Source organism: Zeus faber (genome assembly GCF_960531495.2).
Source record: "Zeus faber genome assembly, chromosome: 13".
NCBI classification, from domain to species: domain Eukaryota; kingdom Metazoa; phylum Chordata; class Actinopteri; order Zeiformes; family Zeidae; genus Zeus; species Zeus faber.
The window spans coordinates 19,411,761-19,432,232 of NC_137198.1; the positions used below are offsets into that span (position 1 = coordinate 19,411,761).

Sequence of the window (20,472 nt, forward strand, 5' to 3'; positions counted from 1 at the left end):
GCTCAGACTGATTCCCCACCATTTGTCAATTCATGGAGAACCTGTGGCTGACATGATTTATCCCTGTCTTCACCTAGGCCATGATCTTTATGCACACACGCACGCACGCACACACACACACACTCTCAATCAGGCAACAGGTCTTGTGTGTTCTCACTCATAACTCCGCGCCACCTTTCCCCCTCTCTCTGTTGTCGAAGCCAAGGACGCAAACAAGGTGACATGTGCATCATCAAACCATCTGGAGTGCAACACCAATCCCCACCCCTCTGCACTCGCACAATCACCATCACGGTGAAGAGCAACAGTCGCGTCCATCGGATCCATCTGTCTTCCTGCCTGACTGCTCCCGTGGACGAGAGACTGCCCTATCCGCGGGGGGGGGGGGGGGGGGGGGGGGCGGCGGTGGCACCCCACCCAAAAAAAAGTAACAGTCGCCACTCCCCTCCAAACGTCCCCCGAACGTGGCAGTGACTCTGACGGGGGGTGTAAACCGTGGCGGTAGCTCCAACTTTCCGTCCCTCACCCTCTCCCTCCCTCCCTCCCTCCCTCAAACTGTCTTCTAACTCTGAGAGAGGGCATCGATCCCGAGGGGGAGGAGGGCTGGGGGTGGCGGCGGACTGATGCGTCACCTTGCATGGATTGGATTGATAAGGCCAGGGCTAAATATAGCCCTGCGGCAGGAGGCAGGAATCTATTTTTAGAAGTGTTTATGGTACTGTGGCTTGGACGCCGCTGCAGCTGAATGTTCAAACAGGAAAAAAAAAAAAGGGGGGGGGGGTGCGCTAAATTACAGATAGCCTTTGTCACGCTGAGAGATTAGTGCACTTAGAGGGATTGAAAGAGAAAAGCGGGAGAGGGTCATGGGAGTGATCCGTCTAGTTCATAACAAATGGCACCTGTGGTTTTTCCTTCCCCTAAAAACCTATAAACATTACCTCCCTCTTTGGCCAATGTCGCAGACAGAATGTTTTTTTGGCACGTCGTGGCGGTGGCCTGGCGTAATGCGCGGGCCGTCCATTTATGACATCATCTGATAGATGCAGCGCTCCCCGGCTCTGCAAACCGCTCCGTGAGCACTCTCTCTCCCGGAAGAATCCGGTCCACTTTATTTTGGCTGCAGGGGGAAACTACGCCGATATGATAAGTTGTTGTATATTGACTGCCGTTGTAAAAGAACATTTTTCCTTCCTTGGCTGCACTTCATGGGAATAAGAGCCCATGCCAACCCGACATTATCATATTCCCTTTAGCGTGAATATATAAAAACCTAAAGACATTCTTTGTATTCGAAAAAAATGCTGATTCGCGAGAATTAAATCCCGTGGTGTAATGGGTTCTCCCACCGACCCAATCATGGGCCTGAGCTACGAGCCGAGTTTCCGACGTTGACGTACCACAGTAACAAGGCAAGAAGCCTGGACACTACCGCCCCCATATTGCCAGTCGCTTACAGGGTTCATGAATTGCTCCAGCTGCGCCAGCCCCTTCTACTGCTGGGCTACATGCTGGGCCGCATGACAGGCACACACAGTGATATCCACAGCTGGCACAAACAAGACGCTATCTCTCTGGTTATTTGGACCAGGGAGATAGCATCTCTCCTCTATTTTGAGGTGCAATGCCTAGAGTCACAGAAATGGTACGGCAGGACCAATACAGGCTTAAATATCGGGATTGATGCCATTTGTCTGGACTGACAGTTTTATCACACTGATGTGTATCAATCAATCAATGCCCTTATTCATGTCATATTGAGAGATGCAACTGAGTTTTATAACTGTCGTGTCTCTCGGTCCGACTAATCCATTCATTAAATTTTTCACATTTTTATATAGATCCCAAAGGTGTTTTCATGCTCAGCAAATGTTATCAATCTCTGCATTTCTATATGGACATTACCGGTATGTCATTCCATCAATGAAGAGAGGCACATAAATAAGACTAGGAGTTCACCTGTAGATAGTGGCAGGGCCTGAGGTTGGGCTTGAGGTCAATGGGAGTCATGGGTTTCTCCAGGTTAAGCGAAGATTTCCTGTAGGCCTCCTTGGCCTGGCTGACAGTCAGCGTGGACCAGGAACTCCTCTTCATAAACTTTCCCTCGGGAGCCATGTTTATGCTCTCGCAGGCGGAGCACTTGACGTCGTTGTTGCTTTTGGAGGTCTTGAGCGACAGGTCCCCCGCCAAGTGACTGTGCACCGAGTCCGGGTAGCAGTGGCCTATGTGGTCCACCGGGTGGCGCGACAGGACACTAGGTGTCCGGTACGTGCTGTCGCTGTCCAGGTTGTCGTCCGAGCTCCACCAGCCGCCGGGCCGCTGCTTGCCGCTGCCGTCAGCTTTGCGCTCTTTGCTCTTGCTGCGCTTGCTGTGTTTGTGGTGGCCGTGGTGGTGGTGGTGGTGGTGTGAGCCGTCTCGGTGCGAGTCACCCTTGGTCCCATTCATCTTGGAGGATCCCTCCAGGGAATGGGACTTGGTGAACAGCTTCTGCACTGAGTGGACAAGGTGGCGTATCCTGCCGGGGCTCTCGTTGCGTTGCTCCGTGGTGGTGGTGGTGGTGGTGCGCTGGTACTGCAGCGTGTGGAAGCCGTCGCGGTGCAGTGGCATCTGCTTCTCAAACTGGTCCAGGAGGTTGGCTGGGATGCGATTCATTTTGCCCCCACCACAGTGTGAGGACGAGCCACCCCCACTGTCATCCCGGGGATCCCTGCCGGTGGGTGCGCCCCCGCCGTCCCGAGAACCACCACTCCCGTAGTGCATGCGGGGAAAGGTACTGCTGGAGACGGAGTGGTCGGTGGCAGACATGGACACGGGCATCACCATGCACTCCGAGTGGATGGAGCTCCGTGGGGAACAGCGGTGGTGGCCCTCCAGAGGGCAGCTGTCGGTGGGGCTGAGGAGGTAGGAAGGGGGCCGTGAATCCCCATGGTGGAGGTGGTGGTCCAAGGAGTGGTCGCAGTCGGCCAGGCCACAGGCGTGGGCGGAGGTGGGAGAGGTGAGCTGGAGGTGGGCCGGGCGGCCGCCAGAGAGGCCCTTCATGTTCCTGGGTGGAGGGGAGCAGCTGTCCTCATCGAAATACTGCGAGGGCGACCATGAATACTGCTGGTCTATCGGCCAAAGAGAAAAAGAGAGAAAATGGGAAAAAAGAGAGGAGAGGATATATTAGAAAAATGCTGTCTATTGACATTTTATTCTTATTGATGAAAGAGACAGTAAACATACCAAGCATTAAGTTAGATGTTCCCAAATTGCTCCCAAACAGTCGGGGTGATTACTATTGTCTAAACCTTTTCCCAAAGCACACAGAATACTAAGATCCAAAGCGAACGATACAAATGAAACTGTGAAATCTGCACGGACACTCCTCGTCACTCCTTGTCACTACCCCAAGCAGATGCCAAAGAAAGAGGGAGAGAGAAAGAACATAGAGAGGGAGGGAAAAGGAGGCGACAGGTAAAAGCCGACGTTGCCATTTATCCAGTGCAAAGTGAAATAATAGCCTATCACTCTGCGGCGCTTGTGTCATCCGTCAAAGTCCCAGAGGAGAGCGCTTTCAGCCAGCTTTGGACAGACGTCCTTGGGAGGCGCAGGAAAAGTGCAGCCGTCACCCCCTGCACCTCCACCCTGCTTCATGCACATGCTCGTAGATTAAAACCCAATTCATCTGTGATGGGTCACTAAGGGCAGACGTCCCAGCCCCTCTATTCCAACATATTTGACTCAATCAGAGGAGGGTTTGGCTCCATTTTGCTGCAATATCAGCCATTGCGTCATGAATAATTGCAATGCCCTCCCCTTGAAGCACACCGTGGGATGAAGTGATATCCAATATACGTCAATATTCCCAATCTGACAGCATTATACTACCGAATGATACTCGTTAGTGCTTGAGGAGGCTTTTACTTTTTTTTTTTTTTATTATCGATGACATGTTCTTTGATTTGAGTTCTTTTCTAACAAAGTGTTGTATTTAGATATTTCTAATTTTGATAACAATGAATCCATATACACGCTAAACAAACTTGGTTAAATCATAGGAACATTTTAAGAGATTTGAATTCCAGAAGCTAATCAAAATGTTTCTGTCCATGCCTATATGCTGCAGTGCAATCGCCATTATTGTGTGCACAGAGTAAAGAACGGTTTATTAATTCCATCTGTTTGTCCATGTTATTTACAAAAAGGTAATAAAATGAGGTAAAATAACACTTAATTAATCCCGAAGTAATCAATCCAGGTAATCTTCAGGCAATCACAGTATATCCCGTCAACTCGAAAAAGATTGTGTTCACCCAAATGCACAGGGTGAAAAATGCAACTCAATAAATAATTACTTGAGAACTTTGTTGTCTCATTTGTAAACTCTTACTGGAGTGGCGGTGGTGAATGCTAGATTATTTTAAGATGCAAAATAGGGGACATTTTCAAAGAGATACATCTATCATTCATAGGCATCATCACTGTGGATTTTGTATTGATTATTTAGACAATGTGCGACATGTCTTTAAGCTCATCTTGCCAATAATATGACATTCATTGAACATTCAGTACTTTGAGTTTATGCAATATTTAAAATATATTTTTTTAACATAAAAGTACATAAAAAAGAAATAAACAAACAATAAGTAATTTAGAATAAATAAATAAACAAACAAACAAATAAATAAATACACAAACAAACAAACAAACAAACAAATAAATAAATACATCTATATTAAGTTTTTATTCTGAACGACCAGAAATTAAAGAAGGGGCTCTCAATCCGGCTCCTGTTTCGTACTTATCTCGCTTTGTGCAGAGGTGTAAAACAATGAGACACCAAAAAAAACAAAGCAAAACAACGCCGACTTAATCCCTCCTGGCTGCCAACCAAATGCCAGATCAACTCCTGCTCTTTTCCTCTGACTGTAACCCCACGAAGTGAAGGAGAGACTTTATGAGCTGTGCCAGGCGACCAAAATACAGACTGTGACACAGAGAGAGAGATAGAGTCGCAACAGCGGACAGGTGAGAAAAAAAGAAATAAATGAATATATACGGTCGTTGTTCCATGTTCAAAAATCTTTGTAGCAAGTTGCTTTTATGACCGTTTGCAATGGGAGATTGGAAAATAATGAAGTGTCAGACATCTGGGTGTCGATGGTATGCAAGTTTCTATGTTTTATGATCATTTAAAATTGGTATTTTACTTGATTTATAGGATCTGAGTACTGGCTCATTCTATAGCTGGCCCAATTTGAGGAGGGGAAATGTAATTAATGTGCCGTACGATTCTTGAAAATGCAGATTTTCACAAGAAATGAATTATGTAATCTAAAAAGCCTAAATGGCAATTTGGTATCACGATTAACATTACACCTCGTTTCATCAGTTTCAATCCAGATAAATTAGGAAAAAATTATATGAATAAATACATTTAAATAATAAAATAAATAAATAAATAAGTAAATAAATAAATAAATAAATAATAATAATAAATGCAACAAAATAAATAAATAAATAAATAAATAATAATAATAATAATAATAAATACAACAAAAATAAATAATAATAATAATAACATTATTAATAATAATAATAATAACAATAATAATAATAATAATAATAACAAAGTAAAATTAAAATGCTATAAAGTGTGGACGCCACGTCAAGGTTATTGCAGTAACATCCGGACACATGGACGGAGAGCTTTCATCCTCTGCTTATTATTTCCATCCCTGCAGGTGCGGTCATGCCGAGCTGCACTTGTCCTGTTGTAAATTTCAACTGTGGTTTTTTTTTTTTTTTGTTTGTTTGTTTGTTTGTGGTTATTTACAAGGCTCATTATGAGGTTGTCTAATTGGCTGATGAAAAATGAATCAAGCACTTTCCAGGGAGGTGGAGGTGGGCAGGGTGTGGACAATGCCCTTGTGAGGAACGTTTCTTCCCTGAGCCTGCACGTCGCATCAAAGGAAGATGATCTTGAAAAGGAAAAAAGACATCAACGGCGTTACAGCGGAGAACAGAAAAGCTTAAGCGCCCGAGTGCCGCTCGACTCGCGGTTGGTTTGGCTCCCGCCCGGTACTCGTGCGCGGAGAGACGGGGGCACCACCGCAGTTTGTCGCAATGATGCATTTCCTTTCGGAAGTTATGCCACTGTCGTAGTCCGTGGCCTTTAACTGACGAGTGACGTATTCCTTCGAGGGCCTCACTGAATCTCCCGGAGCCGCGCCGAATAAATTATCTACCGGCCGAGTTGTGGCATTTCCTGGGATTATACGACACACAAAAGACAGACTCACCCCCATCCCCCTTCTTTTTCTCTCTTTCACTTTTTTCCCCCATCTGCCAGTACCAAGTTTGTGGGTTGGCTGATGGACAGAAAAAGAGTGGGTGTAGGATTCAAAAAGTGAGTCCTCCAACATGCTGCCAATTGAATATTAATGCTGGCCAAATGGAGGCGAGGGCAGCTCTCTCGGTGAGAAAGAGCGTGCTTCTGGCGAGAGCTCTCCAAACAGACAAGTATCTGGAGACAGGGAGAAAACTTTATTTATTTATTTATTTATTTATTTATTTATTTATTTATTTATATCCCCCCCCCCCCCTTTTTTTTTATTTTACTTTTTTTTGGGGGTTCACGGAAAACAATATCTGACTTTACGTTATCTGGCTTCCCCGGGAAAAAAGTTTCCAACCATGTGGGATGTAATGAATGATTCTGTCTGTACTGTCGGCGCAGGGGGGACTGTACTGACTTAGAGATGAAAAAGCATTTTAATATTGAGGAGCTGGCCCGACAGAGCAGAGATACGCCGCCAAGCTCCGATAAGCAGACGCTAAGACACAAGCCAATCACATTGGACTTAACACTTGGCCCGTGCCGCCATCGGCCAATCATGTCCGGCTTAACACCTGGACCCACACCAAAGCTTCAATATTGTCAAAGTCCTCCTCGCCCCCCACCAGTGATAAACACACCCTTATATCTGGCATGGAGGTGGGGCGGAGAGGAGAGGAACTCGGAGCCAGAGGTAGAAGGCTCATTTATTAAGCCGCCTCTTGTTTCGTGCTCCTGTTCCGCCCGTGTGTGGAGTGTGAATAAAGGTCGTTTTGCTCCTCTTAACACATTAGCATTTAAATAGCACTATATCTACGCCGACCATCACTGACAGCCCCCACTCTTCCACTCGCTCGTGCCCTAGCCGGAGTTGAAAACAAAGTTAAAAGATAATAAATAAAAAAAAAAGTGCAGGACTAGACGCCGCGATCGGAGGCGCGTGACCTTCCGAGCCCGGCAGTGCCGAGCGCCGTGGCAAACCGCAACCCTGTTTAGGAAGGGATTAGTGCTGGGCCTGTTCCGGCGGGTCAAGATGTAGAGCCGCGAGACCGGCAATGTTTCTATCATCCATCAGTCCAAACAAGCCGTGAGAGTCGATACCTGATCTCCGTATGAAAACTTGACGACGAAGTGCCCGAGAACATTGCGCAGCTCAGCAGGTTCCAGTCGTCTTACTTCAAACTGACTTTAGGGGCAGTAAACAGGTAGACAACGATTGTTCGTGATAAGTTTCCAAACAAAAGAGCTTTGTCAGGCTAATCAAGCGGCAAATCGTCAAACAGTAGCCGCCCACCCCGCCCTTCATTATCTGAATGACGACAAATCGATGCAAGTAGCTTGCTTATCTCCGTCTCCCCCTAAAGGTTAAATGCGCCATCCCCGGAATTATAAAAAAAAAATCTAACTAAAGGGAGAATCGTGTCCTCAGGGGCCCCGGAGGACACGATTGGTGGTGGGGGAGGGCAGATGAGCCACCGCCTCGTTGATTAGATTTGAGGAAAAAGTCATCCGACACACGAGCGAGCTGATGAGGCTGCTCGCTGTAACGTCCAACCCGGCAGATCAGATCAGAATAAGGAATCGGCTCAAGGCCTCTGGCGCATATCCCGCGTAATCAACCCTCCTCAGTGACAGCGCAGGGCCATTTGTGCATATATTTTGAGTTTGAGTCGCATTGAAACTCAGCCGACAGTCGCCGACTTCTCGACCACGTGGTCGTAGCTCGGGGCAGCCTCATCTCTTGTCACGTTCCGTCCTCCAATTCTTTGAACGAGCGTCCGTGACATCTGGCACACCGGGAGAAATGAGTCCCGTTCTGTCGGCATGTGCGTCAAGAGAGCGGCAATAGGAACGCAACTTATTTCTGAGCCAGCGCACACAAAATTGTATTCTTTCTGATGTGTGGACACGTATGCAAACAAACACACACTTAAATGTGCATAAAATATCACGCATCCAGGCAAACAGTCATGAACACACGATCACGCAGGGGTGTCATTGAGGCAAAAGTTTGCGGGCGTTCTGCAGATTGAGCTGTACGTAATTGAGTTGTGACTTGCTCCTTTGATTCCCTTATTCAGGTCCTATAGTGTGCACATTGCGGTTCAGGGCGTAGCCTTCCTCGGGAAGCGTTTGTCCTCTGCGTTATGAGTGAGGACTTTAAAAAATATATTTTACTGCTTCAGGATTGTGCTTCAAGCAGTATGATGTAACTTTTGGCATTTGGCGCCCCTACAGTCTCTGAGCGCAATTGCACTTTTACGCCGCTCGTAAATCTTGGTCTGGTGTCCGAGAATAATTCATTTTAGCAGCAAAATTTGAACATTCGAACATCCCTCCCCGTGGCAGGGGAATCGACCCCCTGCTACTGGTGTAGGTACCAGATGTGCTCGGCCTGGCAGATCGGCTCGCACGCGTGAGTCAGAGGGTGAAGCGAACCCCGCGGCGCAGTGAAAGTGAAGGCTGCCGGGCGCCAGCTGAGGTGCGGGTGCCAGGCGCACCACTGGCCCGTCTCACCCGCGCCATCAGGGAGGTGAGGCGGCTACATTTTGTATGAGCTTTATTACCGGACATTTTGACTGGCAAGGTTTCAATGTCGTTTTTTTTTTATTACAAATTTTACCAGGCAAAAAAGCGGGAATTACCGACGCAAAACATCAAGGAAGTGAGGTGGTGCCTTAAAGCGTAACACACTTTTCTCGCGGTTTCGTACCCGAAAACAGAAGTTACATAGTGAAAGAACAGGCGTTGAGGCGGGTGAGTAAGAATGAAAGAGGTGCCATTCTCCATATTATAGGGTCAGTGTACCACCAAAATGATTCTGAAGCTCTTATTTTAAAGTCAATAAGTTGTATAGTGTTGCTTTAAGGAGGTACCTCGAAACATATGTGTTCATGTTCATTCATATACTAAAAGTCTTCACGCAACAAGTAATGGAATCAAAAATAAGCTGTCAGAGAAACACACCTTGTGTTGTTAGGTCATTCATTGATGTATTTTATATATTATTTTTGAGCAAAGCCATTTATCCATCTGCGATTATAAGCTGTGAAAACCTGCTTCAGAGTGAGATTTGGGGGTTGCCAAGTTTGACCTGCAGCGCCTGCACCAGAATACTGCGGTCAACAACGCTCAGCTGACTGAAGTGGCAGTGTGTCGGCCGTGGGAGGCGGCTCACAATAATCATTATTCCAAAGACAGTGGAGTCTATCTGCAAGCGAAATCTGGCTTTGCAGGGAGGCTGACTCCGAATCTCTGACTCAAGGCGGAGTCAGAGCAGGCCGACGGATCAAGTTCTCTCACGTCCGTTTCCCTCTGCTCATTCGATCAAATCTGCATGCAGATGTCCACGGTTGTGTCCGCAGGCGTGTGTTGTTTTTGGCCGTTTCCCCAGTGTGCATCCTCTAGAGGTACCTGTTGTTGTGAACACACAGATCCGTACACACCCGGTGGTTCTTTTTGGTCGGTAAAAAAAAAAGGTCTGAGACCCCTACAGACGCTGTCAGTCCCCCTACAGTCCACTCAGGGGGACAGGGCTGCTTTAAATAGTGTAATGGGAAAAGATAATGGAATAAAGTGAACATCAATGTGCCACTTAACAGCTTGGATCAGTCCTTCAACAGCCCCATCCTAAACCTCCGTCAGGAGAGGAAGCCTGTCAAAGTAGGCACTTAATCCCCGCAAAAATGATTAGGCGGTAGACGGGCAGTCCCACCAAAAGTAAAACAGCTATTTCTCTTCTCCAACAGCCAATTCAGCCTACGTGGAGCGGCAAGCCAAAGCCGGGCCTAGTTTTTAGTCGTCGAAAGATTACGGCGGTGAGATAAGCGAGGCCGCTGGAATGTCTGAACGTTTATCGTGAGGGGGAGAATTAGCTCACTAATGATAAATCATGTTATCTGTGCTGTGCTCAGCACTCTTCCTGAGCTCCCCCCCACCCGTCAAAGTGGGGACACAGCTGACAGCCAACAGAAAAATAAATGTACCGGGAACGGGCAGGAACGGCGCCCTTTTCCCGTCTAGAACGGCTAAGACCAAGGCCATTTATTTGGGTGTTCATTTCGTTCATTTCTTGTATTTGAACCGATCACACGCCATGAGACCCCATAACGTGGCTCGTCGTTTGCCGGAGATTTTTCATCCGGTAGGAAGCCCCCGCACTGTATCCCGCAACAAGCGTACCATCTTGACTTTCGATTCTCTGTTTCCATGTAGATCATCTCAATCTTAATCTCAATCTCGGCCTTGATTAAGTTTCCCTTTTTCAGCCACGGCCACAGCTCACACAACTAGCTACAGCTTATGAATAAGTCATACTGAATGTCAAATTTCAGCTACAGGAAAAGCCCTTTGAGTGTGTTTGCGCATTCATGTGCATGTAAGTGTGTGTCTGTGTGTGTGTGCATGAGTATCCTCTTATGTAACATTTCCCAGGCAACGTGTCAGAGGAAGCCTCGGAACCGTTCCTGGTTGCTGTAGCAACGGCTCATAAGTTCCCTTCATCCTCGCGAAGGGAGGATGAAGGAGAAAATGGCGAAGGAAAAAAAACAAAAAAACTGGTGCATTGTGTCCAACCATGGATTTGCTCTTGGGTGTTTTCAACGATCCAATCAAATGTCATGTCATGTTTTGGCAAGCAACAGCAGTTTCTGGTAAATCAAGGCAACCCATCTACTCAACCAAAACCACCCCGAGCCTGTCCACGCACTGCAGCCAGGAGAATCTCATTGGAAATCCTCTGGTCTGATCTTACACACCTCCTACGGCTTCTTGTAGCCCCTTCTCCAGACCCCTCCCGTTCACGCAGATTTCCAGCCGTACCTCCGACAGAATTTGGCAAAAGTTTAATTGACCAACTGGCAACCGGTCACACATTTCCGTCGCTCTGATTGCTTGTACGTCTGTCCAATTGCGTCCAGAGACATTTTGCTCTGCTTCCATTGGTAACGCTCCTTGGAAATTGGTGCCATTGACGCCAGGCTATATGACCACGACACCCCTGAAGGAAAAGGAGGGAGAAGGAAGGGAGCGAGGCCCAGAAGAAGCAATGGGGGGCGCTGGGGGTAATGGCAGTTTGGAGATGGAAGTGATACCGATGGACCCACTTCAGATCACTGCACCCAGCAACGGTCTCCCCCCGCGGTCCCCCGCCGTCCCCCAGAACCTCGCCCCCAGGGCCACAAAGTCAATCATTGTGCTAAATGGTTTGCTGTGATGCTAATCTCAGCCTTATCAGCTCCGGTACTGATATAGTGTGTAAGAAAGGAAAGTAATGGCCTCAAGCTCAGACCCTGAAGTGTGGGTGAAACAGGCGTAAACAGTAATAATAACATGTAGATGCCTCCTACAAATCCCTTAATTCTCTTTTCATTACGTTTATAATATAATGAATTAAGGTTTACAGTGTGTTAAGACACTGGAAATGTCTAACGCGTGGTTAAAAAAAATCCTCAAACATGCCTTCACGCGCACAAAAACCGACAGACACACTCGCCCGCCTTGCCGTGGCGTGAAGCTCATATAGGAAGGTCTCATTTGGCTTTCAGGAACCGAGGTGGACACGGACAGATCGGACGGGAGAATGTAATTAGACTAAGTGGTCGTCTCTGTGTTTTAGCAGGATGTGTTGACGAGGCGTCCAAACGTTGCCAGGGATATTGACCGCAGCCCTGAGAGCTCCCAACACAAAGAAATATTTACTGTCCGTTGCTATTGAGGAGCCAATTCCAAATGCAGAGCAGCCTGCTGCTGGCGGCTGCAACTGCCACGGATAGCAACAAGATATCATAAAGGCTTGTGTAAAACATTTAACTATTGAACACACAAAATACAATACTGTTGAGCTACGAGGGGAAAAAAGCAATGGGTGAATATATCAAAGAGTGGTAATATATTCATTTATCAGCGCTGCATTTAACTGACGTCATTTAGGTGATTAGCATGGGAATTTTACCGCCACCAACAGCGGCTCAGGGCTGAATATGTAATAAGTGCCACACAGACGACTTTGACTGATCTGCCTGTCTTCTGTTTTAATCTCGTAATGAATTTTCAGTAAAAGCATTAAGAAGTATTCCATATGACATCATACGAAGCAATAATAATCCAATCAGATTATTCCTCTGTATAAAATGTATATATACTGTACATAAGAGAATACAACATATATACTCATTGCCACCTGTTGGTATTATGTAGGAAAATAAATGCTATAAAATTATTTCCAAAGCATTATATTGCACACTTAGGCCTTAAGTGTATTCGACGCCAAAGGCAAGTACCCAAGCTAATCAAACGGAAGCCAATCAATAACTGACAAGGGCTTTTCCTATATGACCTTTGAATTATGAGAGTCCAATAGAAAGGTCAACCAATATTGAGCAACCCTCCATCTTGCACCGTGACTGACCAGATTTCCATTGTTTGAGGAAACATTCATTTTTAAAATAGAACTTGAGCTTCTTCAGTAAAACACCTAAAGTTTACTACTAAATCTGTGTTCTGCCTTTAGCAACAGTGAACGATACGGGCGGCGACAGCGATAGTGATAGTGATAGGCTTAGACTTTTTCTCATGGGGACTCCAGCTCTGACGACAGCTGATGTGCTACCATTTACGATCGAGATTGCGATCCCGCCTACGAGACGCAACCGACTAGTCCTAATCTTCCTTCTCTTGCGCCGCATGAAAAGAGTCATTTGGCTACAGCTGTTCACACGTGCGCTCTTTTCCATGGAGTCTCTGCGGTCAGTGTCTGTGCAGGTCTGTTCCTACGGGGGCCCCGACCAGCTCCCAGCCAACGCCTCCCCAGTCGCTCGCTCGCTCGCTCACTCACTCACTCAGATGGCCAGATCGTAGTCATAATTCTACGAAGTGAGTGGGAGCATTTGCTCAGCCTGGCCACCCCCGACAACACCCAGCACAAAGTATCCGAAAATAAATTAGAGGGAGGCACACAAAATGTGGACGTAGAGGCTCAAGAGCAGCTGCTACCGGACTGGACTAGACTGGATCGGATGCCGTCCTCTCCTGTGTCAGGAGAAAATGATTGAACGGATGCCCCGAAGACTCGCGAAACCTCTGCGACCGTTCATTATGAAAAGAAAAGGTGGGTTGGGATTTGTGAAGGGAGGGAGTTTGATTTGACTAAAAACCAATCATGGGCGGCAGTTTTTTGCAGGATAAGGACGATGGTTGGCCAGTTTCACATTGATGGTACAAGATCACTTTGGTGGCACAAGATCATTGCAGTTGTGAATTTTCATCTAACCTCAGACGTACATAAGGTGCGTACATCCACCCTCCATGTCAATGCTCATCCACTCATTATTCACTCATTGGACACTTCTCGTCACTTTGGCTTCTCCAAGCTTGCGGCTGGAGGTTGCTTGGAAACAGCTTAACCACATCATGGCTCAGGATATTGGTCTGTGCCTGAGGCGAAGTAGACACACAGTGAACACCACAACATCCTGGTCACAACAGCCAGCGTGGGCTGCATGCAGCTGGAAGATGTTGACTTTGAATCGAAACCTTTAATTTGATTCTGCAGAATTTGGACAAGCGCTGACCAAGACGTCATTTTAGCTTCCAGAGCCTTGCCCTTAAAGTGATGTTGCAAATATGAAAAAAAATATTGTTCTGTTCTGTTGCGTGTGAAATTATGCAATGTAGATAAAGCCTGCCTTGTGGCTATGTAGGCTTAAGGCCATGACAACTGTTTGGCATTGGAATATGAGGCACACGGTATCTGTGTGGCCTGTTCCTGCGTTCAAATCAATTTAAGCCTGTGCTAGTGCCTCCACGCTCATCTCCATACCCAACAATAAAACAAACACTCAGGAGGGTAGCGGCTGCCTCCTCGAATACGCCACTACTAAATGCCGTCCCTCAAGCCTGTGTCTTGAAACTGTGCTTTGCATGACACTGCAAACGAATGAAGCTCACGCATATCAATTCATAACGGGTACGATCATAAATTAAAGAACAAAATCGTTTTCATAACTTGGGAAACTTCCTCCGGCCTGAGTGAGACTGCCGCCGCTGCTGTCCCGGACCTTGCGGCATTCACAGCGGCGGATGGGGAAGGGACCGGAAAGAAGGTTGAATCAGCGTGGGACCGGATGAGGTGAGGCCCGGTGGGAAGCGCCGGGACACGATCGTGATGAATGGATTCGAGTTGTTTTTGTTTGAATGAGCAGGGTTTACATGTAACACGTCGCAAATCCGTTTCGCTCCCCGGTCAATTTACAGTCACACAATTTGACGCCAAATCATGGCTTCCTTGTCACACTTTACCGCAGCCCGAACGTGGGACGATGAGAGGTGAGGATTTAATTGACGCCGGCTCTCCGCACTCGACATCCTGCTAATGCCGTGGCTTTTGTTGGCCTGATAGGGGCAATAGATAATAAGTCATTAATTCCAGTTAATAACATGACGTTCTCTCGCTGTTTGATGCGGAGTCTTGTTGGGCTGCTCGGCACAAAACCTTCATTGATCTGCAGGATCAAGGCCTGAGTCACCAAACATCAATTATGTCCCGATTACATTTACAAGGGCAGATCGGGATTTCGAGAATAGATGTGTGTGTACGGTTCAAAAAAAGAAAGAAAGAAAAAAAAAAAGCCTGATTCTGTTGGGAGTAATTACAGCAGCTATGATTTCTCCCGTAAGATTTATCGCACGGGTTTAATGGTCACCTGACCAGCGTGGCCTCAGTCGATTGTAAAGGCCAAAAGGGCTGAACCTGGACTCTGACGCTCTGGTCTTGTTTGATGGTGAAACCAAATATATTGTATCCTGGTTTTCCACTTATTTTAATACAGCTATAGTGATTAATTCCCGAAACATTACGCCAATATCCGATGTTCCTCTCGTGAGTCACACACACAAATTCTCCCCTGTCACCATTATTTTAATAGGCATGCACCCTACCTTCCCCTGTGTGCTATTAGGGGAGACAATCCAATGGAAGGCATTAGTCTAGCTTCTCCGCTTCCCAACAGTCCGTTGAAGAAAGAGCCTACAAATCAATCGATCCCCATTCTCAGGCTGGGATGAGGCCGGACCGAGCCCTCGGTTCCGTGCAAATCTGGTCGGTGACACTGTGCGGAATATATATCTCTAATTTAAGCATATTCTTAATCACATGTACTGTACTTGTGTGTGGAATAAATTGGCAAAGATGTCCTCCAAAAGTCCTCCAAATGTGCATGTTACAGTCCTGACATGCACACACACACGCACACGCACACACACGCACACACACACACACACACACACACACACACACACACACACACACACACACACACACACACACACACTTGGCACTATGGTTTACATACATTTTTGAAACACATGTTTTCTACAAGGGTCCTGACCTGAAATATGGAGGGAAAAGTCAAAAAACAACAACAAACAGTTTCAGGTTGGTCTTACATAGATGTGACAGAGGACATGCATTTGATTTGATGCGATGTTCAAACCTCACTGTCCAACTCAGAGACACGGCTGCGGGTGAGAGATCGACCGCTGAGCGCGGCCGGACCCTGCCCCCGCACCTCCCCTGACCTCGCCTCACCCACGCCTCGACCCATCTCGCAGCCCCTCTCTGTTCGGCTGATTACAATCATGGAGCTAACTGACTTCCAGCTCGCTGAGCTGCGCCCGCCGAACGTAGAGCTCCCCTACATTAGCATAACTCCACAGACACTCTCTCCGTGCCTGAGTGCCACTAGACATGGGAGCCAGAGCGAGGGCGAGAGAGAGAGAGAGAGAGAGAGAGAGGGACAGCGGGTGAGAGGTCCTTAAGAAGCTGCTGAATGATTGCTGCTAGATGGATTTCAAACCCGGTCAGAGCCGGGAGCATAAGTGTTTTCCTCACAGGGGGTTTTAACCGTTTCGGGGTGTCAGGTGCCTGGAGGGGGTAAATGTGGCACATTGCATTAGCTACAGTACCTGAACAGCCAACACTGATGGATTGTTTGCTGTTCCTATTTTGAGTCGATGGTGAAGGGTGACGGCGCGCGTAGCATTTTGTCAGGCTCCATTGAAAACAATTCAAGATAGCTCAAAGGCAACGCAATGCCGCGGCAAAATGGGCCCCGTCGCGTGCGGCAACACCGGCGGAACCATTTACCATTACGCCGCGACGCAAAGACAGCCAAAATCCGCCTCCATTTTCTTTTTTCCTCATCCCACTCAAACCTAGCACAACTTGTGGTGAGACTCATTTTCCCCGGGGGTCAGTATGGCCGCTGGCGGGGTCGATGCAGGGTACATACTATTAACCCCATTGATCTCAGATTATTGCCACGTAAGCCATACTCTGGCAACCATGTGCAGGCCCGGTCAAAAAGGCCAGAGCGCTGTGCACCGGGGTTAAATTGCCACAGGAGGCGCGGTGAGTCAGAGTGATTGAGCGGTCGTTCAGCGACAACCACAGCTTTGTCCAGCATGATTTCCAAACAAAGCCATTTCCCGGACAAAGGGACGAGATTGGCTATCGCACCGATGGAGGCTCCTTTGAAGAAATGTGTGTCTTCTACCGATTTCATTTTCCTTAAGTTGCTCCGGCGGTCATTAAAGGAATACTTAAGTGTGAAAGTTACAATAAGTCATATTTCATGATCACACAAATTTACCATCATACAGCGATGGGGTTCGCAAATGTTGCTGATCAATGCCAGTCAGTCCACTGTTACGTTAATGGCTGATCTGGAAACAGGCGGTCAGGTCTGGACTCTCTGTTTAGTTAATGCCCCTCAACCCCAGACCTGTGAATCACCGCTCAACCCCACGGAACTACGCCACTTATATCCCAGAACTGTTTTTTATTTTAGTTAGAGAGGAGGGTATCACTTTATATTAAGGTGCTTGTCATAAGCGATAGTTCATAGTTAATAAGGTCCTTATGAGATGCTTATTAGGGGTCCAGCCCCTTTACCATCAAACATTATTATGTTTGAAAAAATTGAGTTAAAGTATTACCAGAGGGCAATTGGATTAAACAAAGCGCAGCCTATTAAAGGTCATAAATATATACGCTTCTGAGGACAACTGACACGCACCAGAGCAAGTTCCTCAGTCATTAGCGACAGCGACGCCGATCGATCAGGAACTCTCTTAATCCGCGCCTCAAATTCTATGAGTATTGATTTTATTTTTATGTTATTGTTTCTCGTGTGAGCTGAGCATTGTAACTCAAATGGTGATGTGTGGATTTATTTTATTTTATTTATATAGCATTTTTAATGATAAATACATAGACTTTGAAAATAATTGAAAATGACTATTACACGGTCATCAAATGATATTTATTAGCATCATACATTTCTGTATTACTAATTTAGTTATTATTATTATTATTATTATTATCATCATTATTATTATTATTATTATTATTATTATTATTATTATTATTATTATTATTAATAATAATAATAATAATAATAATAATAATATATTTTACAGTAAGAGTATTAATAAAAATTAAAATATATACAAAAATACAAAAAATTTCTATAAAATAGAAAATATATACTATATTATGCTTTTATTAGCAGTTAAATGCTTTTTGTCAATAAAATACAATAATATCTGGTAAGAGACTACAGAACAAAATATGCCGTTTTTGGCTTTGATATATTTTCTGTTAATAAGCATCCTATTAGAACCTAATTAACTATTAACCAATACTTATTAGAAGCACCGTAATATAAAGCGTCACAGAGAGGGGGAACAGTCACATTTGGCAATGTCGGTGTCGTTTCTACGCCTTCCTTCAGCGGTCGCAAATTGTCGTAAATTGCCCAAAGTTACTGATCGTGCATCCAACGCAACTAAAACGCTTACAAGTAAAGACTTGCAAAATGACATCACCTCCTGAAAAAGCTTGCGTGGGTTGCAGAACAGGCAAATGAGCCTCGCTCACTGATGATTCAAATGTTACTGGGGGGGTGGGGTGGGGTACTTCTCGCCAAAGTACCGTTGAATGATATTGGTTGCCAATTATAGTTGGTTAGCGGTGTTTTCACTGCTGTGATTACCTCCTCTCATCTTTATCTGCACTCTTTAATGTCTCTGGGCATATGCCTCCCTTGTTAATTACGATGAGTGTGCATATGAGACACGGGAGGCTGGAGGAACGGGCTGCATAGGAGGCTGCCCACATGCACACGCGGACGCGACTGTGAAAGCCCTGTCCTGGTTGCTGGTGTTGTGAACGTCTTTCGCCTTTTTTAATAAAGGGCATTCAAAACGTGCGGTATATAACGCAGGGAAGACGGGAGATATTTCCGCTTCAAAGGTTTTTCAGGAGAATTAAATGAATACGCCGTACCATGACGAACGGCTTGATCCAACGCAAACCACATGCGATCAGGAAAATTGTTGTTTGGTGACTTTTCCAACCGGGACACCAGTTTCCGTCCTCTGAGCGCGTGTGTGCGTGTGTATGTGTGTGTGTGTGTGTGTGTGTGTGTGTGTGTGTGCGTGCGCGTGCGCGTGTGTGTGAGGCGCCGCGCCAAACCCGGGCGATGAATTCCGAGCCAGTTGGGAAATCTGTCCGACTCGCTCAGCTCGTCCTGCGTTCACCTCAGACGCACCGGGGTTAATAGGCAATACGGCTGCACTTGGAGATAGAGCAGTCACTGACGGAAACGGAAACTCTGTCGCGAGTGTTTGTCCGCGCACACCGTCGGCGTCGCCACGGTGAGATTCCAGGATCTACTGGATCTAGAGGACACAAAGGCTCCATATTTATGCGAGGACAGGTTGTATCCGCGGAGGATGAGAATTCCCGATACCCCCGTGTCTCCGTACGCCTTAATGAACGCGCTACGGTGGATGATGATGTGATTTTGAAAACTAGGTAAAGATAAAGTGAGGTGTGCCGTCAGGCAATATTACACAATGAAGCGACTTAAAAAAAACAAAAAAAACATACAGAGATGTAAAATGACCCGCCGTGCATTTGCATAATTGAGGTTATACTGTAGGATGTCGCCGCTGTATTTATTATTTGCCACACGCTCTGGTGACTTGATGTCGTTTCTTGAGTGCGTTCTGTCCATCTGCATGAGCGGGCCGATCAGGCAGGGGAAAAAAAATAAAAATAAAACACGAAGGGGGAGACCAATCAACACTATCTGACCCGGTTAATTTGATTTCATGCCATTTCAATAAAATCTATTCAGATGAACTGTCATGAATTGATCCTCCTCCCTCTGGGCCCATTAAAGCGTACGAAAAATATGACGCGGGCTGAATGGGGACATCTGTAATTGACCCGCGCTTCAAGTGCGAGACCCTGGAGGCCGCGCTCACGCTCACCGAATCCATCGCAACCGCACTGAGCAGCGCACGTTCCCGGGCAGAAAAACTCAGATTTCCATACGTTAAGCGAGCCGCTGTATCATCCCCCTATCTCCCACCCCGTCTCGCGCTTGGCCGGCCAAGCGGCGCCTCCGCCGATCCGCCGTGAATAAACTCGTGGCAGTAAAACTGTGATTATCATCAAAAAGCCGATGCGGCGCTTAAATATACGGCGGCGTTCGCGGCGGCTGCGTAATCGCGAGCGTCTCCGAGGTGCCATCCGTGCGGAATGCCGTGATTAATGCGCTCGGAGCCCCGCGGCACGTGAGTCCATCGATCAGGGAGGGAGAGAGAGCGACGCCTGGTTTTAGGGATAGAGCGAGCGGCAGTGGTGTCGTGGGCGGGCAAAAGAGGGGGCTCGAGCCTTATTACAGTAATTGCTTCCCGTGGCCGGAATATCTGAAAAGATCACATCTGGCACGAAAACAACCAGGAAAGACAGCCCGACCTCTGCACGAGGGTTTATGACATGTGTGTGCGCGGGGAGGAGGCTGGTGCACCTGCAGAGCGAGCGAGCGAGCGAAAGGAAGAGCGTGGATTTGCACGCAAATACCATCCATTTGCAAATATTATGCCTTGTTACCGACAGAAGTATGAATTAATGATGAACTAATTACTTTGTTGTGATTGAAAAGTACTAGAAAGACACGACCCGCACTACAACACTAACTGGCCTGCGCTCGACGGCAAGCCGTTCCCGAATACCAAACAGGAAGGAGGGGAAGGGCAAAACATTTCAGATCAATGTCATTACAGCAGAGGAAAATGTCAGAGTGCTT

General features: G+C 46.7%; 1 protein-coding gene across 1 annotated transcript in view; it reads right to left on the reverse strand.

Annotated features, from left to right (window-relative positions):
* dlgap2a (discs, large homolog-associated protein 2a) overlaps positions 1-20,472 on the reverse strand; it is a gene marked incomplete at its 3' end in the record, with an annotated part of 155,551 nt that overhangs the window by 52,022 nt on the left and 83,057 nt on the right. The window contains exon 2 of the mRNA XM_080012824.1: positions 1,957-3,104. Within this exon, the coding sequence (XP_079868950.1) occupies positions 1,957-3,104 (1,148 nt within the window). The remainder of the gene's footprint in view (positions 1-1,956; positions 3,105-20,472) is intronic.